The sequence below is a fragment of the Nomascus leucogenys genome, chromosome 12 (assembly GCF_006542625.1).
Source record: "Nomascus leucogenys isolate Asia chromosome 12, Asia_NLE_v1, whole genome shotgun sequence".
In the NCBI taxonomy this organism is placed as follows: Eukaryota; Metazoa; Chordata; class Mammalia; order Primates; family Hylobatidae; genus Nomascus; species Nomascus leucogenys.
The window spans coordinates 40,425,522-40,445,581 of NC_044392.1; the positions used below are offsets into that span (position 1 = coordinate 40,425,522).

Consider the following 20,060-nt stretch of genomic DNA (forward strand, 5'->3'; position numbering starts at 1 on the left):
TAACAAGGTATTGAAGCTGAGAGAGGGCCCTGATAGGGAAGCCAGGAACCCCTAGGGCTAATTCCTTGGCCACTTCCTTGGCTTCTTCTAGATGGAGTTGGAGTTAGAGGAGTTACGTAAGTTCTTTCTCAGGGGTCTTTGAACTACTTCCCTACCTCAGGGATAGAGGTGTCTGAGCAAACCATGAGACTAAGTTGTGTGTCCTCTGGCAAGTCCCTCCCCTTCTCTGGGCCTTGGTTTTCTCATCTGAAGAATGAAATATACAGCGCAGCACTGACAGACTCCTTCCTCAGTTCTGGCCTTCTCCGATTCTGTGGCTCCAAAGCTGAGACCCTCCAGGAGATCCGGGAACTTGTCAAGGCCCCCAAGAGGTAGCAAGGCTAGCTGGGGTGTGGGACGCTTGGGTTCCTTTCTACCCACAAGGGCCTTGCCCCTGTTCATCCTGGCCTGGCCTGGTGCCCTGGGCCTCCTTTAGCTCCGACCCTTGCCTCTCCCTTCATAGCCCCTTCCACATACTCGCAGGTAAAGCCTGGAGCTGAGGATGGGACCCCACCAACCCCACCCAGGTCCTTCCCTCCTTCCCTCCCTCCCTGGCGCCCATTAGCTAGCCCAGGCCATGGGGGCGGTGGCTGCTGAGTCTCCGTGCCAGGCCCAGCCCCCAGAGACGCACCTGTTCTGACCTGCTGAGCAGGTTCCCAGGTTTCTGCCGTCGTTGTTGGCCACAGCGTGGGAAGTAGCTCTGGGGGAGCTCGGAGCTCCCGATCACGGCTTCTTGGGGGTAGCTACGGCTGGGTGGGTAGAACGGGGCCGGGGCTGGGTCCCCTAGTGGAGACCCAAGTGCGAGAGGCAAGAACTCTGCAGCTTCCTGCCTTCTGGGTTAGTTCCTTATTCAAGTCTGCAGCCGGCTCCCAGGGAGATCTTGGTGGAACTTCAGAAACGCTGGGCAGTCTGCCTTTCAACCATGCGCCTGTCCCTGGGAGCCGAGATGTGGGGGCCTGAGGCCTGGCTGCTGCTGCTGCTACTGATGGCATCATTTACAGGTAGGACTTGCCTGAACCATCAGGACACTTGCTTCTGAGCCCAACCTGGCACTGACACACATGCACAAACACATAGACACACACGCATGCACACACACACACATTCTCCTTTCTTTGACTCTGAACTGAGGAGCCAGTCTCTCTCTCTCCTACCCCCAACTTCCAGCAGTGCCCCCAGAAAAGCCAGTATAGCCCTTCCCCTTCATGTTCCCTCCCAGCCCCCAGGCCAGGTCACTATGTCTGGGGGTCACTAAGACTTGCCTAGGCCTGAGCTGTCTTGGGAAATAGACATGGTGACCCAGTGCAGGTGGGCAGGCAGGTGGGACTTGTGAGGATCCTGTTCACCCCAGGGTTTCCTGGAGGTGCCTTGGCCTACCCCCTGGGCTCTGGAACGGCTGCCTGGAACTGGGGCTGACTCAGGGCTCAGCTGGTTTCTGCAGTCATCAGGGTGCAGGAAGCCTGATGCCCAGAGAGTGGATGGGGGATTTCTATTTCCTTCTCTTCTCTCCATGGTGTTCTGGAGCACCAGGACTGGGGCACCTGCTGGGGACTATAGGAGAGCCGAGAACGCCTGTCACTCTGACCCCTCCCTTTCCCTGGGCACAGTATTAGGTGCCAGGGTGGTAATAAGGGGGTTTAGATGGGTGGGGGTCTAAGGTAGGGAACCTTCTAGATAGGGTGTGGTCCTCATTTGTTCATCTCCTGTTCCCGCATTTTCTTAACTAGATGCCTTGTATTACTCCTCACCTCCTGTCTGTCTAATGCATATAGAGCAAATATGAATTATAGGAATGTATAATCTTCAGAGTGGAGGAGAGTGTGTGTCCGTGTGTGTGCACAGTGAGACCTCAGTGGGATTCCATAGGCTGTTCCTACGGTAATGAGTAACAGAAATATTTCTCCTTCAAAAGATAGGGCCAGATCTGGACAGGATAGTTTGATTCTCAGGCCCAGGAGCAGTAGCAAGGGAGCCTCTGTTGCCCAGCAAGATCTAGCAGTGATTCCCCTACCTCCATCTCCAGCCAAAGCTTTGAGGAGGGGAAAAAGGCCTAGATGTGTGGATTGGTGGAGGTATGGGCTGCTCCAACTCTGATTTTATTATAGGTCATGGGCCCAGCCTCCAGTCATAGGATACTGAGCTCCTACCCCTGCCATCCCCTCACAGTCCCCTACCACTTGTGTTTTAATTCCCGTCTTCCAGATAATCCTTCTCACTTGTTTAGGTCAAAAAGGTGGAGCCTAGTTGCTGGAGTTGGGGAACCAGCAGTCACTTTCCTGTGGGATCTACCCACACCTAAAGAGTGGAGTCATGCCATCTCAGGACTTGGAAGAGATCAAAGAGATCACCACTCCAACTCTCTCATTTTACAGATGAAAAAACTGAGAGAGGCAAGTGAGATCTGCAAGATTACTCAATGTTAGGAGTAGACACACATGCACACGCACAAACATCTCTTTCCTTTGACTCTGAACTGAGGAGCCAATCTCTCTCTCCCACCCCCAGCTTCCAGCAGTACCCCCAGAAGAGCCAGTGTAGCCCTTCCCTTTCATGGTCCCTCACAGCCCCCAGGCCAGGTCACTATGTCTGGAATCCCTGATTACCTCTGCTCAGTGTTAGGAACATAACCAGGGTTAGTGTCTTGGTGTTCTCACTCTAAGTTCATTGAAGAATAGTACATTTGAGTGCACACTGGGTACAGCCTGGGTACTAGATGCTGGAGATGCAATGGTGACTGCATCACATGGTTCTTGCCTTCCTTTTCCATGATGGCAAAACTGTTCTTACTAAGAGAAGCCCAGGGAAGGGGAAAGGAGACCCCCTTCTAGTTAGACCTCATGCAATGCCTGACAGTAAGGGAGGAAGCCTGGCTCCAGATTGCCCCAGGAAGCTGGTACCTGGTAGGAGGCCACTTTGCTGCTGCTGCAGCGACAACCTGCACAGAGCTGAGGTTGCTCTGGGGGCTGGAGACTCCTAGCCTGAGGATCAGATGGTCCTAGCTCCACTACCACCCCCATTCTGGCTTTTCTGTGTGTAGACTCTCCTTAATGGGTCCCGGGAACCTGGAATGTTTCATGTCTCTGAAAAAATCCTTGGACTGGGAAGTCAGGAGTCTCGGGTCCAGATCCCGTTTCCGCTATTAATCTATTTGGTAATCTTGGGCAGCGATGAAACCAGACTTCAGTAGACCGAGAGCTAGGACCAGATGATCTCTATTGACCTTCCAGCTCTGAAATACGATGACTCTGTGATGGTCCAGCCCTGGCTGAAGTGGGGTGCTGGGGTGTTGGAAGGGTCACTGGGTCTGGCTGTGGAGGTAGGAGGAGGAAAGGGTTCTGGTCCCATCTCTCAGAGGGTACCAGAGTACCTTTCCCCAGGATACTGCCTTCCTGGCCCTACTGCAAATTCACCCCCCACCCAAATCCTGGGCCATTAGAGCTCTGAGCCCCAGGGCCCTGCCCCACCCCTGACAGGGAAAGGAGCCCAGGCTTGGGAGGCGCCTCAGCACCACAGCTCTTTGTCTCTCCTTAATGGGTTGAGTTTCCGGGTGAGGTCTCCTCCCTTCTCCCTCCCCCATCTCTTGCCCTGGGGCTGAGGGACCCAAATCCACGAGACACCCCTCCCCCCTTTAGGATCCTAGTCCCTAGCTCTTTGTTGGGTTCAGGAGCTCTGCAGGACCAGAGGGCGAGTGGTGCTCTGCATTCTGAGGTCTGCCTTCTGGGGGTTAGGATCAGCTTTCTGTCTGAGGTTAGTTTCCTCGAAAGGGAGGGGCCCATCCTTACTTTTCTACTCCTGTTTACGGTGGGGGGGGGGCAGGCCCTTTCCTATAGGACCTACCCAAACCCGGGGAAGCCAGCAAGGGAGGTGATGAGAATCGGGAGAATCCCAGGGAAGCCCTGTGACCCCAGTGACCTTGTTCCCACCCTAGTGTTTAAGGAGGCCGGGCCAAGGAGACCCTAGCTACAGAGATGAGGAGGTTAGAGTTCATGATTCCATCAGCCGGACCAGAGCCTCGGGATCTGGGGGTCCTGTAGGCAAAGTGAATGGGGATTAGCTACTTTGGGGCAAAAGCCCAGTGAGGAGAGAATGATTGGATGTTCTAGTCTGCAAAAACTTGCACTTGTTCCGACCGAAGTCTAGGCAGAGAGAAGGGATGGAGGTGATGCAGGAAACGAAGTCAGAAGGGAAGGGAGTAGAGAAGCCTAGGGTCTTAATTTGGGAAGAGAATCTAAATGAGGAGGGGGCCAGGCTTGGTGGCTCATGCCTATAATCCCAGCACTTTGGGAGGCCAAGGCAGGTGAATCCCTTGAGGCCAGGAGTTTGAGACCCGCCTGGGCAACACGGCAAAACCCCGTCCCTACAAAAAATAAAAAAGTTAGCCAGGCATGGTGGCATACCTGTGGTCCCAGCTACTTGGGAGGATTGCCTGAATCCAAGGAGATTGAGGTTGCAGTGAGCCATGATCGCGCCACTACACTCTAGCCTGGGTGACAGAGTGAGACTCTGTGTCAAAAAAAAAAAAAAAAAGAGGAGGTGAAGTTCAGAACTGGGGAGGCATCTGCCATGCCTCCTGAAGGAAGGCTGTGGAGAAGGCGGCTGAGGTCACTCTTTCACTGGAACAGGCAGCCTCTGGCCTCAGGAGATTTTCTCATAGTTTTCTGGCCACCCCCACCCCCTTCCCTCTAAATCTGGTGTGTCCTGAGAGCTGGAGTTGAGGCTGTGATTTGGGATGGTGCAGAGCTGGCCATGGTGGGTGGAGGGGCAGTGCGGAGCAGGGGTTAGGATCTCAGGAGTTTGGGAGAAGCTGAATCCTGGTTCTCCCACCCACAGTGTGGCTGTTGTGGTGACTCAGCCAGGCTCAGACTCTGGCTCCGGGGGGTTTAGGGGACTTATCTGTGCTGGGAGCTGTGTCTGGGCCAGAGTGGGGCTGCCTCAAGGCCTGTCCCCCCCATTGTTCTCATCTCCCTTTGTGATTGTGTGGCCCCCCTCCCCAGACACTAATCTGTGGGTGGGCGTTATGCCCAGGCTGGGAAGCTCTCACTAAGCTGGGGGGCTTAGAACAATGGGGGGTAAGTGAGGGAGGTGGATGAAGGCGGAGAGGGAATCTTCTGGTTTTTAAAGTTCCTTAGCACTCCAAGGCCAAGGTTATGGGGGAAAGAGTGGATGGAAGGGGGTTTGCTGGGTTGTCTGTGTCACCTGTCCTGGATGGGGAGCTTTGGTGCGTCTCTCCCAGGTCCTTTCTCACTCCAAACTCACCCACATACTGCAGCTCTCCGGTGGAGGTTGTTGCTGTCAGGTAAGGGGAGGCAGGAGTTAACAAAGGAGCATGAGACCCTAGACAGCCTGGACCCCTCCCCCTAGCCCCAGGCAGAATTCCCCTCACCCCCACCAAACCCACACCAGACAACCCTTACCCAGGCCTGGAGCCAGAGCTGGTTTTTCTGGTGGTGGCAGCAGCAGAGCCCTGACAGAGATTCCCAGGGAGAGGCCTCCTTGGGGGGCCAGAGCTGCTGAGGAGCCCTGGGGAGTGGCTGGGGGTAGTGGTGAGAAGGGTGGGAGTCCTTTTAGTAGGAACCTGAGGAGCAAGGGGAGAGGGAACATTTGTTTTGTTCTACTGGGGAGTCCTTAATGGCAAGTTCCCATCCCCCGGAGGGACAGTGACCTCATCTCTGGGTACTTCCACCTTGAGCCTGAGATGAATATGTCTTCAGGTCTTGGGGTAAGGTGGGGAAGGATGCTGGGGGTAACATTCCAGGCAGGATGCAGAGGCAAAGGCTACAGCCACATACCACTGACCAATGGCAGCTGAGACAGAGAGACATGTGGAAGCCAAGATAAACCGACAGCAAAATATTTACTATGTGTGCAGAGTTCCGCGAGACAAGAATGCACTCCATGCATACAGAGGGTGTGACACACACACGGAATCATGTGTGCACACACATTCACACATACTGATACACAGCTCTTCCCTCTGGACACAGACAAGTAAGTACGTATATGCCCCTAAGATAAGATATGAAAACATATATGTGCCAAACACCCACCAGTTTATGCAAGGCGATAGCCTCACATGCGTTTGAACCAGCACTAAGACTGGCCAGGCCCTTAGCCACAGCTCCCCATACACAAAAAACTCATACTTACTCCCTTCCTCCTTCTCACAGACCCACCTCTAGGATCCCCTACATTCACACCTGTAAGTCCCAGCAGGGAATACTGATGGAGAAAGGCCCCTCATAAAGAAAAGATACTTCCTTAAAGATGCTCTTGATGGCTGGGTGTCAGCAAGTGCCAGCCTCAGTTTCCCCTCCTGAGATCAGAGGCCAGGCTCACACAGAAAGGAAAGTTGAGACCCAGGCATAGGGTGGGGAACAGCCAGCCAGCCCAAACCTGGAATGGAGGGCCTGTCTGGGAGCGGGCGGGGTACACAAAGGGCTGGGCTCCAAAGAGGCCCGTGGGGGCCTGGCCAGGGTGGGGGAGGCCAAGGGCAGGGATCCCGTCTGGCCAGTTGGGCCTGTTCTCTCCCTTGCGCAAGGTGGTGGTGGCTGTGGCTAGGCTTGCTGCTGTGAGGCAGCTTCTGAGTCACCAAGGCTCCTGACCAGCGTCCTGGTGCTCCAGGGAGGAGGGGTGAGAGGGTCAGAGGGAGGAGTGTCCAACCAGCCGGAGTCCACCAGCCTCAGTAAACAATTTGCAACAGAAGGGTCTGTGGGCTTGGCCTGGCCTGGCCACCACATGCCCGCAAGGTGAACTCACCAGGCAAGCAATGTGTCTCCTTTGGTCTGATGACATCATCATGCTGACGCCAGGCTGACACTGGGTGGAGGAGAGAAGGAGGAGGCAGTCCTGGCCTGCCCTGGCCTGGAAACCTGGACTTCTGGGTCTGTTTAGCCAAGGACAGGGATTCTAGGGCCCAAATTCTTTTTTCTCTTCTCTTGTACCCTAGGGTGGTAGGGGGGTACGCAGCTGGAGGAGGGTGTTGCCTCAGGCTGAGATGTTCCTACTAAATAGTGGATTTAGAACAATGAGGATCTGTGGGAGATATCCAGAAGGGAATTTCCTGTTTTACTGGGTTCCTCGGTCTGTGAAGCTTCAGTTTGTCCCCTAGGGGTGGGGATCGTGGACTCACAGGTGAGAACATGGAGGATTGAGATTCAGGCATGCGCTGGGTATCTAATGCCTGCTGTACCCTAAGAAGGTATTTTCCGGCCGGGCGCGGTGGCTCACGCTTGTAATCCCAGCACTTTGGGAGGCCGAGGCGGGTGGATCACGAGGTCAGGAGATCAAGACCACGGTGAAACCCCGTCTCTACTAAAAAAATACAAAAAATTAGCCGGGCGTGGTGGCGGGCGCCTGTAGTCCCAGCTACTCGGAGAGGCTGAGGCAGGAGAATGGCGTGAACCCGGGAGGCGGAGCTTGCAGTGAGCCGAGATCGCGCCACTGCACTCCAGCCTGGGTGAGAGAACGAGACTCTGTCTCAAAAAAAAAAAAAAAAAAAAAAAAAAAAAAAAAGAAGGTATTTTCCAAGGGAAATACAGGTGATTAGTGGTGGGGAGGCAGCAGGTGGTTGGCTAGTATAGGAATAGGGATGGAAAATATGCCATCTGATATTGTCTCAGAAATAGTCTTTAGAAAGGTTTGAGTGTCCTAATGGGGCAGGTCTTGGGATCCCTGTGACTGTCACAGACACCAGCGTTTGAAGCAGAGGATATGTTGTGCTGGAGATCCCCTACCCAAGCTCACTCACAGCCCTTCCTTGGCAGCCCTGTTCTTTCCAGTGCCAGGAGGAGAAGAAGCCTGGGAGGGGTGCGGGTGGTTAGCTGGACTCCCAGGCTGGGCTGGGTGGGACCAACATTAGCTTACGCAGGTCAGGGCCCTGGTATCTGGCCCTGCAGGTGTATCCTGTCCCATCTGGGCCCTCTCAGCACCCAACAGCATCCTTCTTCCCTCTCCTTCTGGTAGCAGGGCCACAGGAACCCCTTCCTGTGCTCTATGTGCTGCCTCACTAAAACTCTCTGATCCATTCTGGTGGGGCTTCATTTCCTCCCTCCATGCCTGCCTCCTTCCAACCCTATTTTTTTCCTCTGTCCAGTCTGGAGGTGCTCCCTTTGGCAGTGAACCCAATTAGCTAGCCCAGCCTATCCTGCCTCCACCCCAAGGTTACCATGTAATGTTCCTCCCTGGCCTGTCCAATGCTTGTTCCTCCTCATTTTTTTTTGGGAGGGGGGGATGGCATCTCGCTTTGTTGCCCAAGCTGGAGGTCAGTGGCTTGATCTTAGCTCACTGCAACCTCCACCTCTTGGGTTCACCAATTCTCCTGCCTCAGCCTCCCGAGTAGTCAGGACTACAGGCGCCCGCCACCACACCCATCTAATTTTTTTATTTTTAGTAGAGACAGGATTTCACCATGTTGGCCAGGCTGGTCTCAAACTCCTGACCTCAGGTGATCTGCCTGCCTCAGCTTCCCAAAGTGCTGGGATTAGGGTGTGAGCCACTGTGCCCAGCCTGTTCCTCCTCATTCTATACTTTCCTTCTGTCTCTCTCATTTATTAATTCACCTGTTCATTCATTCACTTGGTCAATAAATGTTGACGGAACCCACATACCACTGAGCACTAAATCAGAAACAATGGTTCCATATGTGATGTGAGGCCCAGAAAATAGGGATAAAGTGCTGTGACAGGAGTGAAAGCAGGGTGCTGGGGAGCACAGAGGAAGGGCACCTAATGCTGCCTGGGGTGGGGGTGGGAGGAGGGAGGACTCCTGCTGGAAATGATGTCTAAGCAGAGTCTTAAATGATGAGTAGGCGCTACCAGACATAGGGAGGAGGCATTCCAGGCAGGGGGTACAGTGTGAGCAGAGGTGAGGAACAACAAGGTGTGTGGCTTGCTGGGCAGAGGCAGGGACAACACACTGTTGGGGGTTGCTGGGGCACGCATTCCAAGGCAAGGAGCTCCCGCCATCCCAGCATGTTCCTTTGCTCCGCCCCCAGGCCCCAATCCCCATATTTCACTTTTGATTCCATGACTCCAAATTTATTTTCTTCCCAACAATGAACATCCTCAGGCCCTGTCTCCCTCATAAGTTACTCATCCTAGAAATTTAGGAGCTGCCTTTGAGTCCTTCCTCTCCTTCATCTCTCTTTCTGGTCAGTGACCAAATCCCTGTCAAATCTCCCCCTGGAACTGTCCCCTCCTCTCCACCCTAGCGCTACTGCACCCAGGCTGCAGCTGCAGCCTTCAGTGAGTGCCCCTCACCACTTGCTCACGGCACTCCCTGGCTAAGGAACCTTCAGTGACTCCCCATTTCCTCTTGATCAAGTCTGAATTCCTTTGCTGGTATGGAAGTTCCCCAGTGATTTGGCCCCACCCAGCCCAAACCATATTTTCCACTCCTGCTCAACACACACACCCTGTCTTAGGCTGGGTCCTCTCCTCTTTGCTTCCTAAACAAGCCACCTTCTCCATCTCCTTGGTGTTTGCTCACCGTGGTCCCTGACTTAGAATGCCTTTCTAGGCCTCTCTCCCTCCTAATCCTACCCAACTCATGTATGGGGCCCTCCCAAATGATTCAGTCCCGTAGTGATTGCCCCATCCCACGGTTGGCCTGTAACACACCCCTGAGCACTAAATCAGAAACCATCATCACATGTTTCCATATGTGTCTCCATATGTATCTCTTGCTCCTGAGCAGAACTCAAGTCCCATGAGAGCAGGGAGTGGATCCTTATTTGCAGATAAGGTAACATGATGGATAGCTCTGATTCCAGAATCCCTGAGGGCTTCATTAATATGCAAAATACTAGTCCTTTGTACTAGCCCTTTGTCCCTTGTCCACCGATTCTGGCTTACAATTCTGACCCGGTTGCTGTGTGTCTGCCCTGATCTCATCTCTCTGGGCCTCTGACCTGGGCCCTTTCTGTCTTTAGTGGCTTGCTCATTCCTGCCTCTGAGCCTTGGTTCATGCCTTTCCTCCCACATGGAACACTTCCTGCGCTATGGGAATCCAGGTATCTCATCTTCAAGCCATGAAAAGAATGTTCCAAAGGGCCTACTGAATAGACCCTTCCTACCCTATGTGCCCCATTCCAGACACCAACAGTTTTGGATTCTTGCCGTGGCTCCCGGCCACATTTTCTGAAACTATCCACTTTTTCCTGGTTGGTGGGTTGAACCTCCTCTGAAAGTTTGTTCATGGCTTTCCCTGTTTCTTTGCGCATAAATTCCATTTCCCTGATGACTGTGAGCTCCCTGAGGGCAGAGGCTGGGTCTTCCTGTTCTGTTACAGCCTCCCACCTTGCAACTGCTCAGGGTACAATCCTAGGCTGCAAGAGGGTGTGAGTCTTCCATAAATTGTCTGTGTGGCCTTAGGCAAGCCACTTCCTCTCTCTGGGTCTCAGTTTCCTCATCTGTTAAATGGTGATAATAACGCCTATCTCTTGGGAATGTTTTGTAGATTTAATAAGGTAATGAACTGAATGTGCTTTGCAAGCACAAAATGCTCCAGGAGTTCCGGCCACCTTTGCTGTCATTATCATTATGACTGTGCTCCCCCAGCTCTGGCAGCACCCCAATGGTGGCTGTCCCTCTCTGCCCCCTGCAGGCCGGTGCCCCGCGGGTGAGCTGGAGACCTCAGACGTGGTAACTGTGGTGCTGGGCCAGGACGCAAAACTACCCTGCTTCTACCGAGGGGACTCCGGCGAGCAAGTGGGGCAAGTGGCATGGGCTCGGGTGGACGCGGGCGAAGGCGCCCAGGAACTAGCGCTACTGCACTCCAAATACGGGCTTCATGTGAGCCCGGCTTACGAGGGCCGCGTGGAGCAGCCGCCGCCCCCACGCGACCCCCTGGACGGCTCAGTGCTCCTGCGCAACGCAGTGCAGGCAGACGAGGGCGAGTATGAGTGCCGGGTCAGCACCTTCCCCGCCGGCAGCTTCCAGGCGCGGCTGCGGCTCCGAGTGCTGGGTAAGTGGGGATCTCTGGGTATGGTCTGAGCTGCTGTGGATGCAGGGGGAAGCAGAGATGAGGACTGCAGAGATGGATGGGGCAGAGGTAGAACAGGAATAAAAAGTGGGGTCATGTTCAGGTGAGGGAGCTTCACGCAGCTAGCTATCCTCGCACCCAATCCAGAAATTCTCTCCAAGTAACCCCAAAAGCTGGGGAAGAATCCATTTATTAGGAAGTTCTTCCTTCCGACGACATGAAACTCCCTCTGTTACTTTTGCCCTGTGGCAATATGGCACTGGCTTATTCTCTTTTCTGCACAACCACCTTTCCAAAAGCAGAGGCCCTTTGTCATGCCCCACCCAAATCTACTCTTCTCCAAGCTAAACTTACTGGTCCCTGACACAGTTCCACCAAAGACAGTTTCTAAGCCTCTTTCACCATCCTGTGCTCCATGGTATTTTTTACAATGTGGGTCCTGAATGTGGACACAGGCCCAGCTATGGTGTGGCCATACACGACCAGTGGGGCTAATACCTTCCTTGATATGGACCTTCAGTGAATGTGGTCTGAGATCACAACCACTTTTTTTATTTTTTGAGACAGAGTCTCACTCTGTCGCCCAGGCTGGAGTGCAGTGGTGCGATCTCAGCTCACTGCAAGCTCCGCCTTCCGGGTTCACGCCATTCTCCTGCCTCAGCCTCCCGAGTAGCTGGGTCTACAGGCGACCACCACCACGCCCAGCTAATTTTTTTGTATTTTTAGTAGAGACAAGGTTTCACCGTGTTAGCCAGGATGGTCTCCATCTCCTGACCTCGTGATCCGCTTGTCTTGGCCTCCCAAAGTGCTGGGATTACAGGCGTGAGCCACCGCGCCGGGCCACATGCACTTTTTAAACCATCACTTTATATTGTGGGCACTTGTGGTGAACTCCGGACTTATGGTCAAGTTAAGTCTTTTCCATTCTGTGTTAATATTTTGAAGGTAAAAATAAAGGTTTTTGGCTGGGTGAGGTGGCTCACACCCTGTAATCCCAGCGCTTTGGGAGGCTGAGGTGGGCAGATCACCTGAGGTCAGGGGTTTGAGACCAGCTTGGCCAACATGGTGAAACCCCATCTCTACTAAAAATACACAAATCAGCTGGGTGTGGTGGTGCGCACCTGTAATCCCAGCTACTTAGGAGGCTGAGGCAGGAGAATTGCTTGAACCCGGGAGGTGGAGGTTGCAGTGAGCCAAGATCGTGCCACTGCACTCCAGCCTGAGCGTTAGCGGGAGACTCAGTCTCAAAAATAAATAAATAAATAAATAAACAAATAAATAAATAAAATAAAGGTTTTTATAGTTTCCCTTTATTCACATATGAGTTAATAACATCAGCCTTGGAGTAAAAATAAAAACCCAAGTGTAAATCTAGGCTTTGTCACCTAATAGCTGATGACTTGGGACAGTCAGTTAACTTCCTTGTGCTTTGGTTTCCTCATTTGGAAAATACAGATAATAATACCTAACTCACTGTTTGTTGACAGAATTTGAGATAACATTTATAAGGTATTTAGCATAATAGTTGACACACAGCAAATGCTTACTAGATGGTGGTTATTATTAGGTAGATGATATCTGGTTAGGTTTTTAATTACTTCATTATTTTTATTTTTTAAAATGATATATGTTCATTGTAAAAAATTCACGCAGTAGAGAAGGATACAAAGTCACCTGAATTTCTACCATTCATCTGCGTCTCCATGAAATAAAAGAAGGAAAGGGGGCCTGAAAGTTTGTACTTGCGCAAGACTGAAATGCGATGAGTGGAGGCCTCCTGACAGGGATTGTGCAGACCCGTGACCCCTGCCTTTCCCCATTTGCAGTGCCTCCCCTGCCCTCACTGAATCCTGGTCCAGCACTAGAAGAGGGCCAGGGCCTGACCCTGGCAGCCTCCTGCACAGCTGAGGGCAGCCCAGCCCCCAGCGTGACCTGGGACACAGAGGTCAAAGGCACAACGTCCAGCCGTTCCTTCAAGCACTCCCGCTCTGCTGCCGTCACCTCAGAGTTCCACCTGGTGCCTAGCCGCAGCATGAATGGGCAGCCACTGACTTGTGTGGTGTCCCATCCTGGCCTGCTCCAGGACCAAAGGATCACCCACATCCTCCACGTGTCCTGTAAGTACTTGGATGCTTGGGTAGGGAGGCCCAAGGAGTTCTTAGCAGATAGGTGAGATGCCATAGGTCCCTGAGCCATGCCAGGCTGGCCAGCCTGGGTCCTGGAGGCTATAGTATGTGACAGAGCACTAGTCCAAATGTGGAAGACCTGGAGTCCGATCCCAGAGGATAGACCTCTCTGAGCTTCTGTGTCCTTATCTTTACAAAGGAGATTGCCTTGTTTCACAGGGTTATTGGGAGAATCAATTATAAACATGGAATTGAAAGCACTTTCTAAAATATTAGTTTAGGATTTGGAAATAGATAAACTTAGACAAGCCCTAGTTCTACTTAGCAGCTGTTATTCAATCTTGTTAGGCTTCATTTTCTTCATCAGCAAAATGAGTATAATTATTTATAACTCATACCAACTTTAGAGGGTTTTGATGGGAAATAGAAACTATGAACGCAGAGCAACTCACACAGTGCTTAGCGCATTGAAGGCGCTTGGTAAATGGTAGATATTGTTTTCCCAGTATTAGACTTCAAGCCTCTGGAGGGGATAAGACTGTTTTCAGCATTTGGCTTAAAGTAGGTCCTCAACAAATGTTTTCTGAAGAAATGAATGAACTAGTAGGATTGTTACACCTTTGAAGAATCAGGCAACATTTATTTAGCACCTGTTCTATGACTAGCACTATGCTAGGCAACACAAGACATCCAGAAAATGTTTGATGGATCACTACCTTGAGGGACTTCTGGTCTCATTGTACAGGTAAACCAATATAAACTCTCTGAGCTTAGAGAGGTGAGGGAACAGTGTGGCCAGGAGCTGTCAGCAGGGTGGGGCTGAGCTAGCTTTGGCAGCAGATGAGCAGGATGGAGAAGGGCAAGGGGAGGGTATTTCAGGCAGGGTGGGGTGGGGACAGGGCACTTTGAGGCACCACATGATCAAAGGCATCATTCCCATTCTTTCTCCTCCCACTTCCCATTCCAGTCCTTGCTGAGGCCTCTGTGAGGGGCCTTGAAGACCAAAATCTGTGGCACGTTGGCAGAGAAGGAGCTATGCTCAAGTGCCTGAGTGAGGGGCAGCCCCCTCCCTCATACAACTGGACACGGTAAGGGCCCAAGCCTAGGGAAGGCTTAACTTGAGACTAGGTTCCTCCCCTCTCAGGGCCAGGATATACCACTATGGAATGAGACAATATATTCTGAGCCCCCAAATATGTTGGGGTATGTGTTCAGATCTCTTGTATTATTATACTCATTACACAAGAACACAAATATTATTGGTTTGCCCAGGGAATCTAAGATACATGGTCATTAGTAGGGAATAAATGGATAAGCCCTTAAATATTTTGTCTTTTATTTTATTTATTTTAGTTTTGAGACAGAGTCTTGCTCTGTCTCCAGGCTGGAGTGCATGGCATGATCTCGGCTCACTGAAACCCCCCGCTCCTGGGTTCAAGCAGTTCTCCTGCCTCAGCCTCCCGAGTAGCTGGGATTACAGGCACGCACCACCCCGCCCAGCTAATTTTTGTATTTTTAGTAGAGACAGGGTTTCACCATTTTGGCCAGGCTGGTCTCGATCTCTAGACCTCATGATCTGCCCACCCTGGCCTCCCAAAGTTCTGGGATTACAGGCATGAGCCACCATGCCCGGCCCTTGTCTTTTATTTTTATTTTTTTGAGAGGGAGTTTCGCTCTGTTGCCCAGGCTGGAGTGCAGTGGTGTGATCTTGGCTCACTGCAACCTCTGCCTGCCGGTTCAAGAGATTCTCCTGCCTCAGCCTCCCAAGTAGCTGGGATTACAGGTGTGTGCCAGCATGCCCAGCTAGTTTTTTGTATTTTTAGTAGAGATGGGCTTTCAACATGTTGACCACGCCAGTCTCGAACTCCTGACCTCAGGTGATCTTCCCGCCTCGGCCTCCCAAAGTGCTGGGATTATAGTCGTGAGCCACCATGCCTGGCCTTGTCTAACTTTTAAATTGTGAAATATAACACAATATTTTGATATTAATATTTTATCTATTTATGTGAGTGCATAAAATGCACAAGACAGCTGTGTCTTTTTCTAATTGTTGTTAAGCCAACACTCCTATAACCATCACAATATTGCTAGCACCTCAAAAACACCCACTACCTCCAGTTCCCTCAAGGCATCCTTGGCCTTTTTCCAAGGTCTGAAATATCTAGAGAGTCAGGGAGAGGTTGGGTACACATGTGTGTGAGCCCATGATGGGCATGTTCTCACATGTGAGCATATGAGCGATGCATGTGGCCTTGTGCCTGGGGCTATGTTTGTGTATCCTGCCATGCAACATCACGGGTGTTGGAGCAGGCAGTCACATTTTCCAATTACCTCTACACCCAGCTAGGAGTGGAGTGTCCTGTTGTGTGGACTTTATAACATGTGTACCTGGTATCTAGTGTTGGATGACGTGATGCCTGTGGAAGCATGTGGGATGGCACACGTGTGGATCATCCCCGGGTGTGTGTGTGGGGTGCCCAGGTCAGGCTGGGCAGCAGGGAGAAAGGACCTCTGCCTAGACCTGCCTGGTGGAGGGAGGGGCACCGTGGGAACAGCCGGCGGCTCTGGGTGACGTCATGGGGGTGGAGGGTGGAGAGCTGTCTGGACACGTTGGGTGGTGGTGGCTTCAGCCCTTCCCGGCTAGCACCCTTCAGCTTCCCTGTCTTCCAGGCTGGATGGGCCTCTGCCCAGTGGGGTACGAGTGGATGGGGACACTTTGGGCTTTCCCCCACTGACCACTGAGCACAGCGGCATCTACGTCTGCCATGTCAGCAATGAGTTCTCCGCGAGGGATTCTCAGGTCACTGTGGATGTTCTTGGTAAGCACTGGGGCAGAAGGGACAAGGGACCTGGGCCAAGGGGCTTGGTGGGGGCAGCAGGAAGCAAGACAGAGACAGTGAATTGGGAAAGTGTTTATTCAGAGGGGGCTGGGCTGCGTGTCTTGCAGAGAATCAAACTGAGGTGTGGTTTTAGATGTTTTGTGGGGGAGCTGTGAGGTCTGGGGTGGGTTGTGGCTGCAGGCTTCCACCTCAGACAGTGGCCTGTCTCCAGCAGACCCCCAGGAAGACTCTGGGAAGCAGGTGGACCTAGTATCAGCCTCCGTGGTGGTGGTGGGTGTGATCGCTGCACTCTTGTTCTGCCTTCTGGTGGTGGTGGTGGTACTCATGTCCCGATACCATCAGCGCAAGGCCCAGCAGATGACCCAGAAATAGTGAGTACTGGGCACTCCTGGGTGGGTAAAACTAAGCTGGGAACAAAGAAGAGGATAGCAGGAGGTGGGCCAGGCCCGAGGAGACTGGGTGGGCTGAAAACTGAGGAGTTTCAGACTAGAGGTGGGGTCTTTCTAGGGCTGAGAAGGAGCTAAGGGTCTGGAGCACAGATGGAGCACTCAATCCTTCCACCTTAGTGAGGGTCAGATCCATGTGCCTGGATGTTGCCAAGTATGCACACGCACACAGCACACACATGCTCTTCAGCCGCACTGCCACCTGCAGCCACACACTCACACTTGCAGGGCCAGCACGGCACCCACACCCTCCAGGCCTGTCTCACTAGGCTCAGCCAGGATAGGCTCACCTTGGGAGGCTGCCACTACCCTCAGCTCCTGACAAGGGTGTGTCTTTCCCAGTGAGGAGGAGCTGACCCTGACCAGGGAGAACTCCATCCGGAGGCTGCATTCCCATCACACGGACCCCAGGAGCCAGGTGTGTGCCAAGGTTGGGTGTATGCATGCAGGGGTGTGGTCGCATTGGGGTGTGCTTGTGCCTGGGCCCCTCTGCAGACCAGGAGCACAGCTCTCTGCTGGGTCAGCCAGTGACTCACAGCTGGGGCTGGCCGGGGTAGAGTTGAGAGGGTGTAGCTGCTTTGGGTCTGCTAGGGCTGCTCCAGAAGGCCCCCTTAAGCATTGGCCTAGGGCCTTCTCTGGGAAGCCACCATCAGTTCTGCTTCCAGGGTGGGTTTGTGGTCGCAGTGGGGAAATGAGAATGTTTGTTTCCAGGAGAAAATGGGCCTGTTGGGTTGGGGGACAGGCAAGTAGGGAGGAGGCTGGTGGAGGACAAGAGGGGAAGAGGCTGAGGGGAGGAGGCTGAGCCCTGTTCTAACTGCCCCGTGTCTGGGCCCTGCAGCCGGAGGAGAGTGTAGGGCTGAGAGCCGAGGGCCACCCCGATAGTCTCAAGGACAACAGTAGCTGCTCTGTGATGGTGAGGCCCCCGGCCCCACCGGTGTCCCCACCACTCTCCTCGGGCCCCTGCCCTGGTCCCAGATATGGTGCGTCAGCAGCCCCCTTACCAGTCCCTCTTGCTTTAGCCCTGGCTCATGCAGCCCAGCACCGCATCTCTGCTACATCTTTGTTCTCCCGTCTCCCTCTCCCCATGCCTAACACTTGTTCCTGGTCCCCGATCTCTGGGCCCCTATGCTTCTGAGGCAACCGTTTCCCCTGCTTGTGCCTGGCCTCTGATCCCACCATGACCCAGCCGTGCCCCACCATGTCCAGCTGCCCTGCCTTTGTTCCTGACTTGCCCTTTGCCCTTGGTCTGCAGAGCGAAGAGCCCGAGGGCCGCAGTTACTCCACGCTGACCACGGTGAGGGAGATAGAAACACAGACTGAACTGCTGTCTCCAGGCTCTGGGCGGGCCGAGGAGGAGGAAGATCAGGATGAAGGCATCAAACAGGCCATGAACCATTTTGTTCAGGAGAATGGGACCCTGCGGGCCAAGCCCACGGGCAATGGCATCTACATCAATGGGCGGGGACATCTGGTCTGACCCAGGCCTGCCTCCCTTCCCTAGGCCTGGCTCCTTCTGTTGACATGGGAGATTTTAGCTCATCTTGGGGGCCTCCTTAAACACCCCCATTTCTTGTGGAAGATGTTCCCCATTCCACTGACTGCTTGACCTTTACCTCCAACCCTTCTGTTCATCGGGAGGGCTCTACCAATTGAGTCTCTCCCACCATGCATGCAGGTCACTGTGTGTGTGCATGTGTGCCTGTGTGAGTGTTGACTGACTGTGTGTGTGTGGAGGGGTGACTGTGTCCGTGATGTGTATTATGCTGTCATACCAGAGTCAAGTGAACTGTGGTGTATGTGCCACAGGATTTGAGTGGTTGCGTGGGCAACACTGTCAGGGTTTGGTGTGTGTGTCATGTGGCTGTGTGTGACCTCTGCCTGAAAAAGCAGGTATTTTCTCAGACCCCAGAGCAGTATTAATGAGGCAGAGGTTGGAGGTGAGAGGTGGAGACTGTGGGTCAGACCCAGGTGTGCGGGCATAGCTGGAGCTGGAATCTGCCTCCGGTGTGAGGGAACCTGTCTCCTACCACTTCGGAGCCATGGGGGCAAGTGTGAAGCAGCCAGTCCCGGGGTCAGCCAGAGGCTTGAACTGTTACAGAAGCCCTCTGCCCTCTGGTGGCCTCTGGGCCTGCTGCATGTATATATTTTCTGTAAATATACATGCGCCGGGAGCTTCTTGCAGGAATACTGCTCCAAATCACTTTTAATTTTTTTCTTTTTTTTTTTCTTGCCCTTTCCATTAGTTGTATTTTTAATTTATTTTTATTTTTATTTTTATTTTTACTTTTAGCGATGAGGTCTCACTATGTTGCTCAGGCTGACCTTGAACTCCTGGGCTCAAGCAATCCTCCTGCCTCAGCTTCCCTAGTAGCTGGGACTTTAGGTGTACACCACTGTGCCTGCTTTGAATCCTTTACTAAGAGAAAAAAAAAATTAAAGAAAGCGTTTAGATTTATCCAATGTTTACTACTGGGATTGCTTAAAGTGAGGCCCCTCCAACACCAGGGGGTTAATTCCTGTGATTGTGAAAGGGGCTCCTTCCAAGGCATCTTCATGCAGGCAGCCCCTTGGGAGGGCACCTGAGAGCTGGTGGAGTCTGGAATTAGGGATGTGAGCCTCGTGGTTACTGGGTAAGGTAAAGTTGCATCCACCGTTGTTTGTGATACCTTGGGGAGTTGCTTGGACCTGGTGACAAGGCCTCCTGTTCAATGGTGGTGTTGAGGAGAGAGAGAGCAGTGATTATAGACCAAGAGAGCAGGAGTTCAGGTGAGGTGAAGGAGGTGCTGGGGGTGAGAATGTTGCCTTTCCCCCTGGGTTTTGGATCACTAATTCAAGGCTTTCTGGATGTTTCTCTGGGTTGGGGCCGGAGTTCAGTGAGGTTTATTTTTAGCTGGCCCACCCAAATACACTCAGCCAGAATACCTAGATTTAGTACCCCAACTCTTCTTAGTCTGAAATCTGCTGGATTTCTGGCCTAAGGGAGAGGCTCCCATCCTTCGTTCCCCAGCCAGCCTAGGACTTTGAATGTGGAGCCTGAAGATCTAAGATCCTAATATGTACATTTTATGTAAATATGTGCATATTTGTACATAAAATGATATTCTGTTTTTAAATAAACAGACAAAACTTGTTGTCTGGTTCCTGTCTTGCCCCTTGAACTGTGTAAGCTCTGAGTCACATACTCTCTGTCTCAGTACCATCCTTCCTGTAGTCCCAAGTAGGGGAAAACTTAGGATGCCTGTAGCTGGGAGGGAAAGGGAAAGAATTGGCCTCCACAAGGCCTTTGGCCATCTCTGAGAGTCCCCTGGTAGGAAAGTGGAGCTAAGAACCCTTTCGAGGATGGCCAGTACCTTAGTTTGCAAAGTGTTTTAAATTCCTTTTTTTTTTTTTTTTTTTTTTGAGATGAAGTCTCGCTTTGTCGCCCAGGCTGGAGTGCAGTGGCACTACCTAGGCTCATTGCAAACTCCGACTCCCAGGTTCAAGCGATTCTCTCACCTCAGCCTCCCGAGTAGCTGGGATTACAGGCGCCCGCCACCATGCTCAGTTAGTTTTTGTATTTTTAGTAGAGACAGGGTTTCACCATGTTGGCCAAGCTGGTCTTGAACTCTTGACCTCAGGTGATTCACCCA

The 20,060-nt window shown here is 52.5% G+C and overlaps 1 protein-coding gene across 1 annotated transcript; it reads left to right on the forward strand.

Annotated features, from left to right (window-relative positions):
* The first annotated feature begins 705 nt into the window (after positions 1-705).
* On the forward strand, positions 706-19,563 carry NECTIN4 (nectin cell adhesion molecule 4). The gene is made up of 9 exons (XM_030823199.1): positions 706-1,040; positions 10,642-11,001; positions 12,846-13,136; positions 14,113-14,233; positions 15,816-15,964; positions 16,200-16,356; positions 16,774-16,849; positions 17,270-17,344; positions 17,684-19,563. The coding sequence occupies exons 1-9, from the start codon at positions 962-964 to the stop codon at positions 17,906-17,908; spliced, it is 1,533 nt and encodes a 510-aa protein (XP_030679059.1). The 5' UTR covers positions 706-961; the 3' UTR covers positions 17,909-19,563.
* Positions 19,564-20,060: the final 497 nt, after the last annotated feature.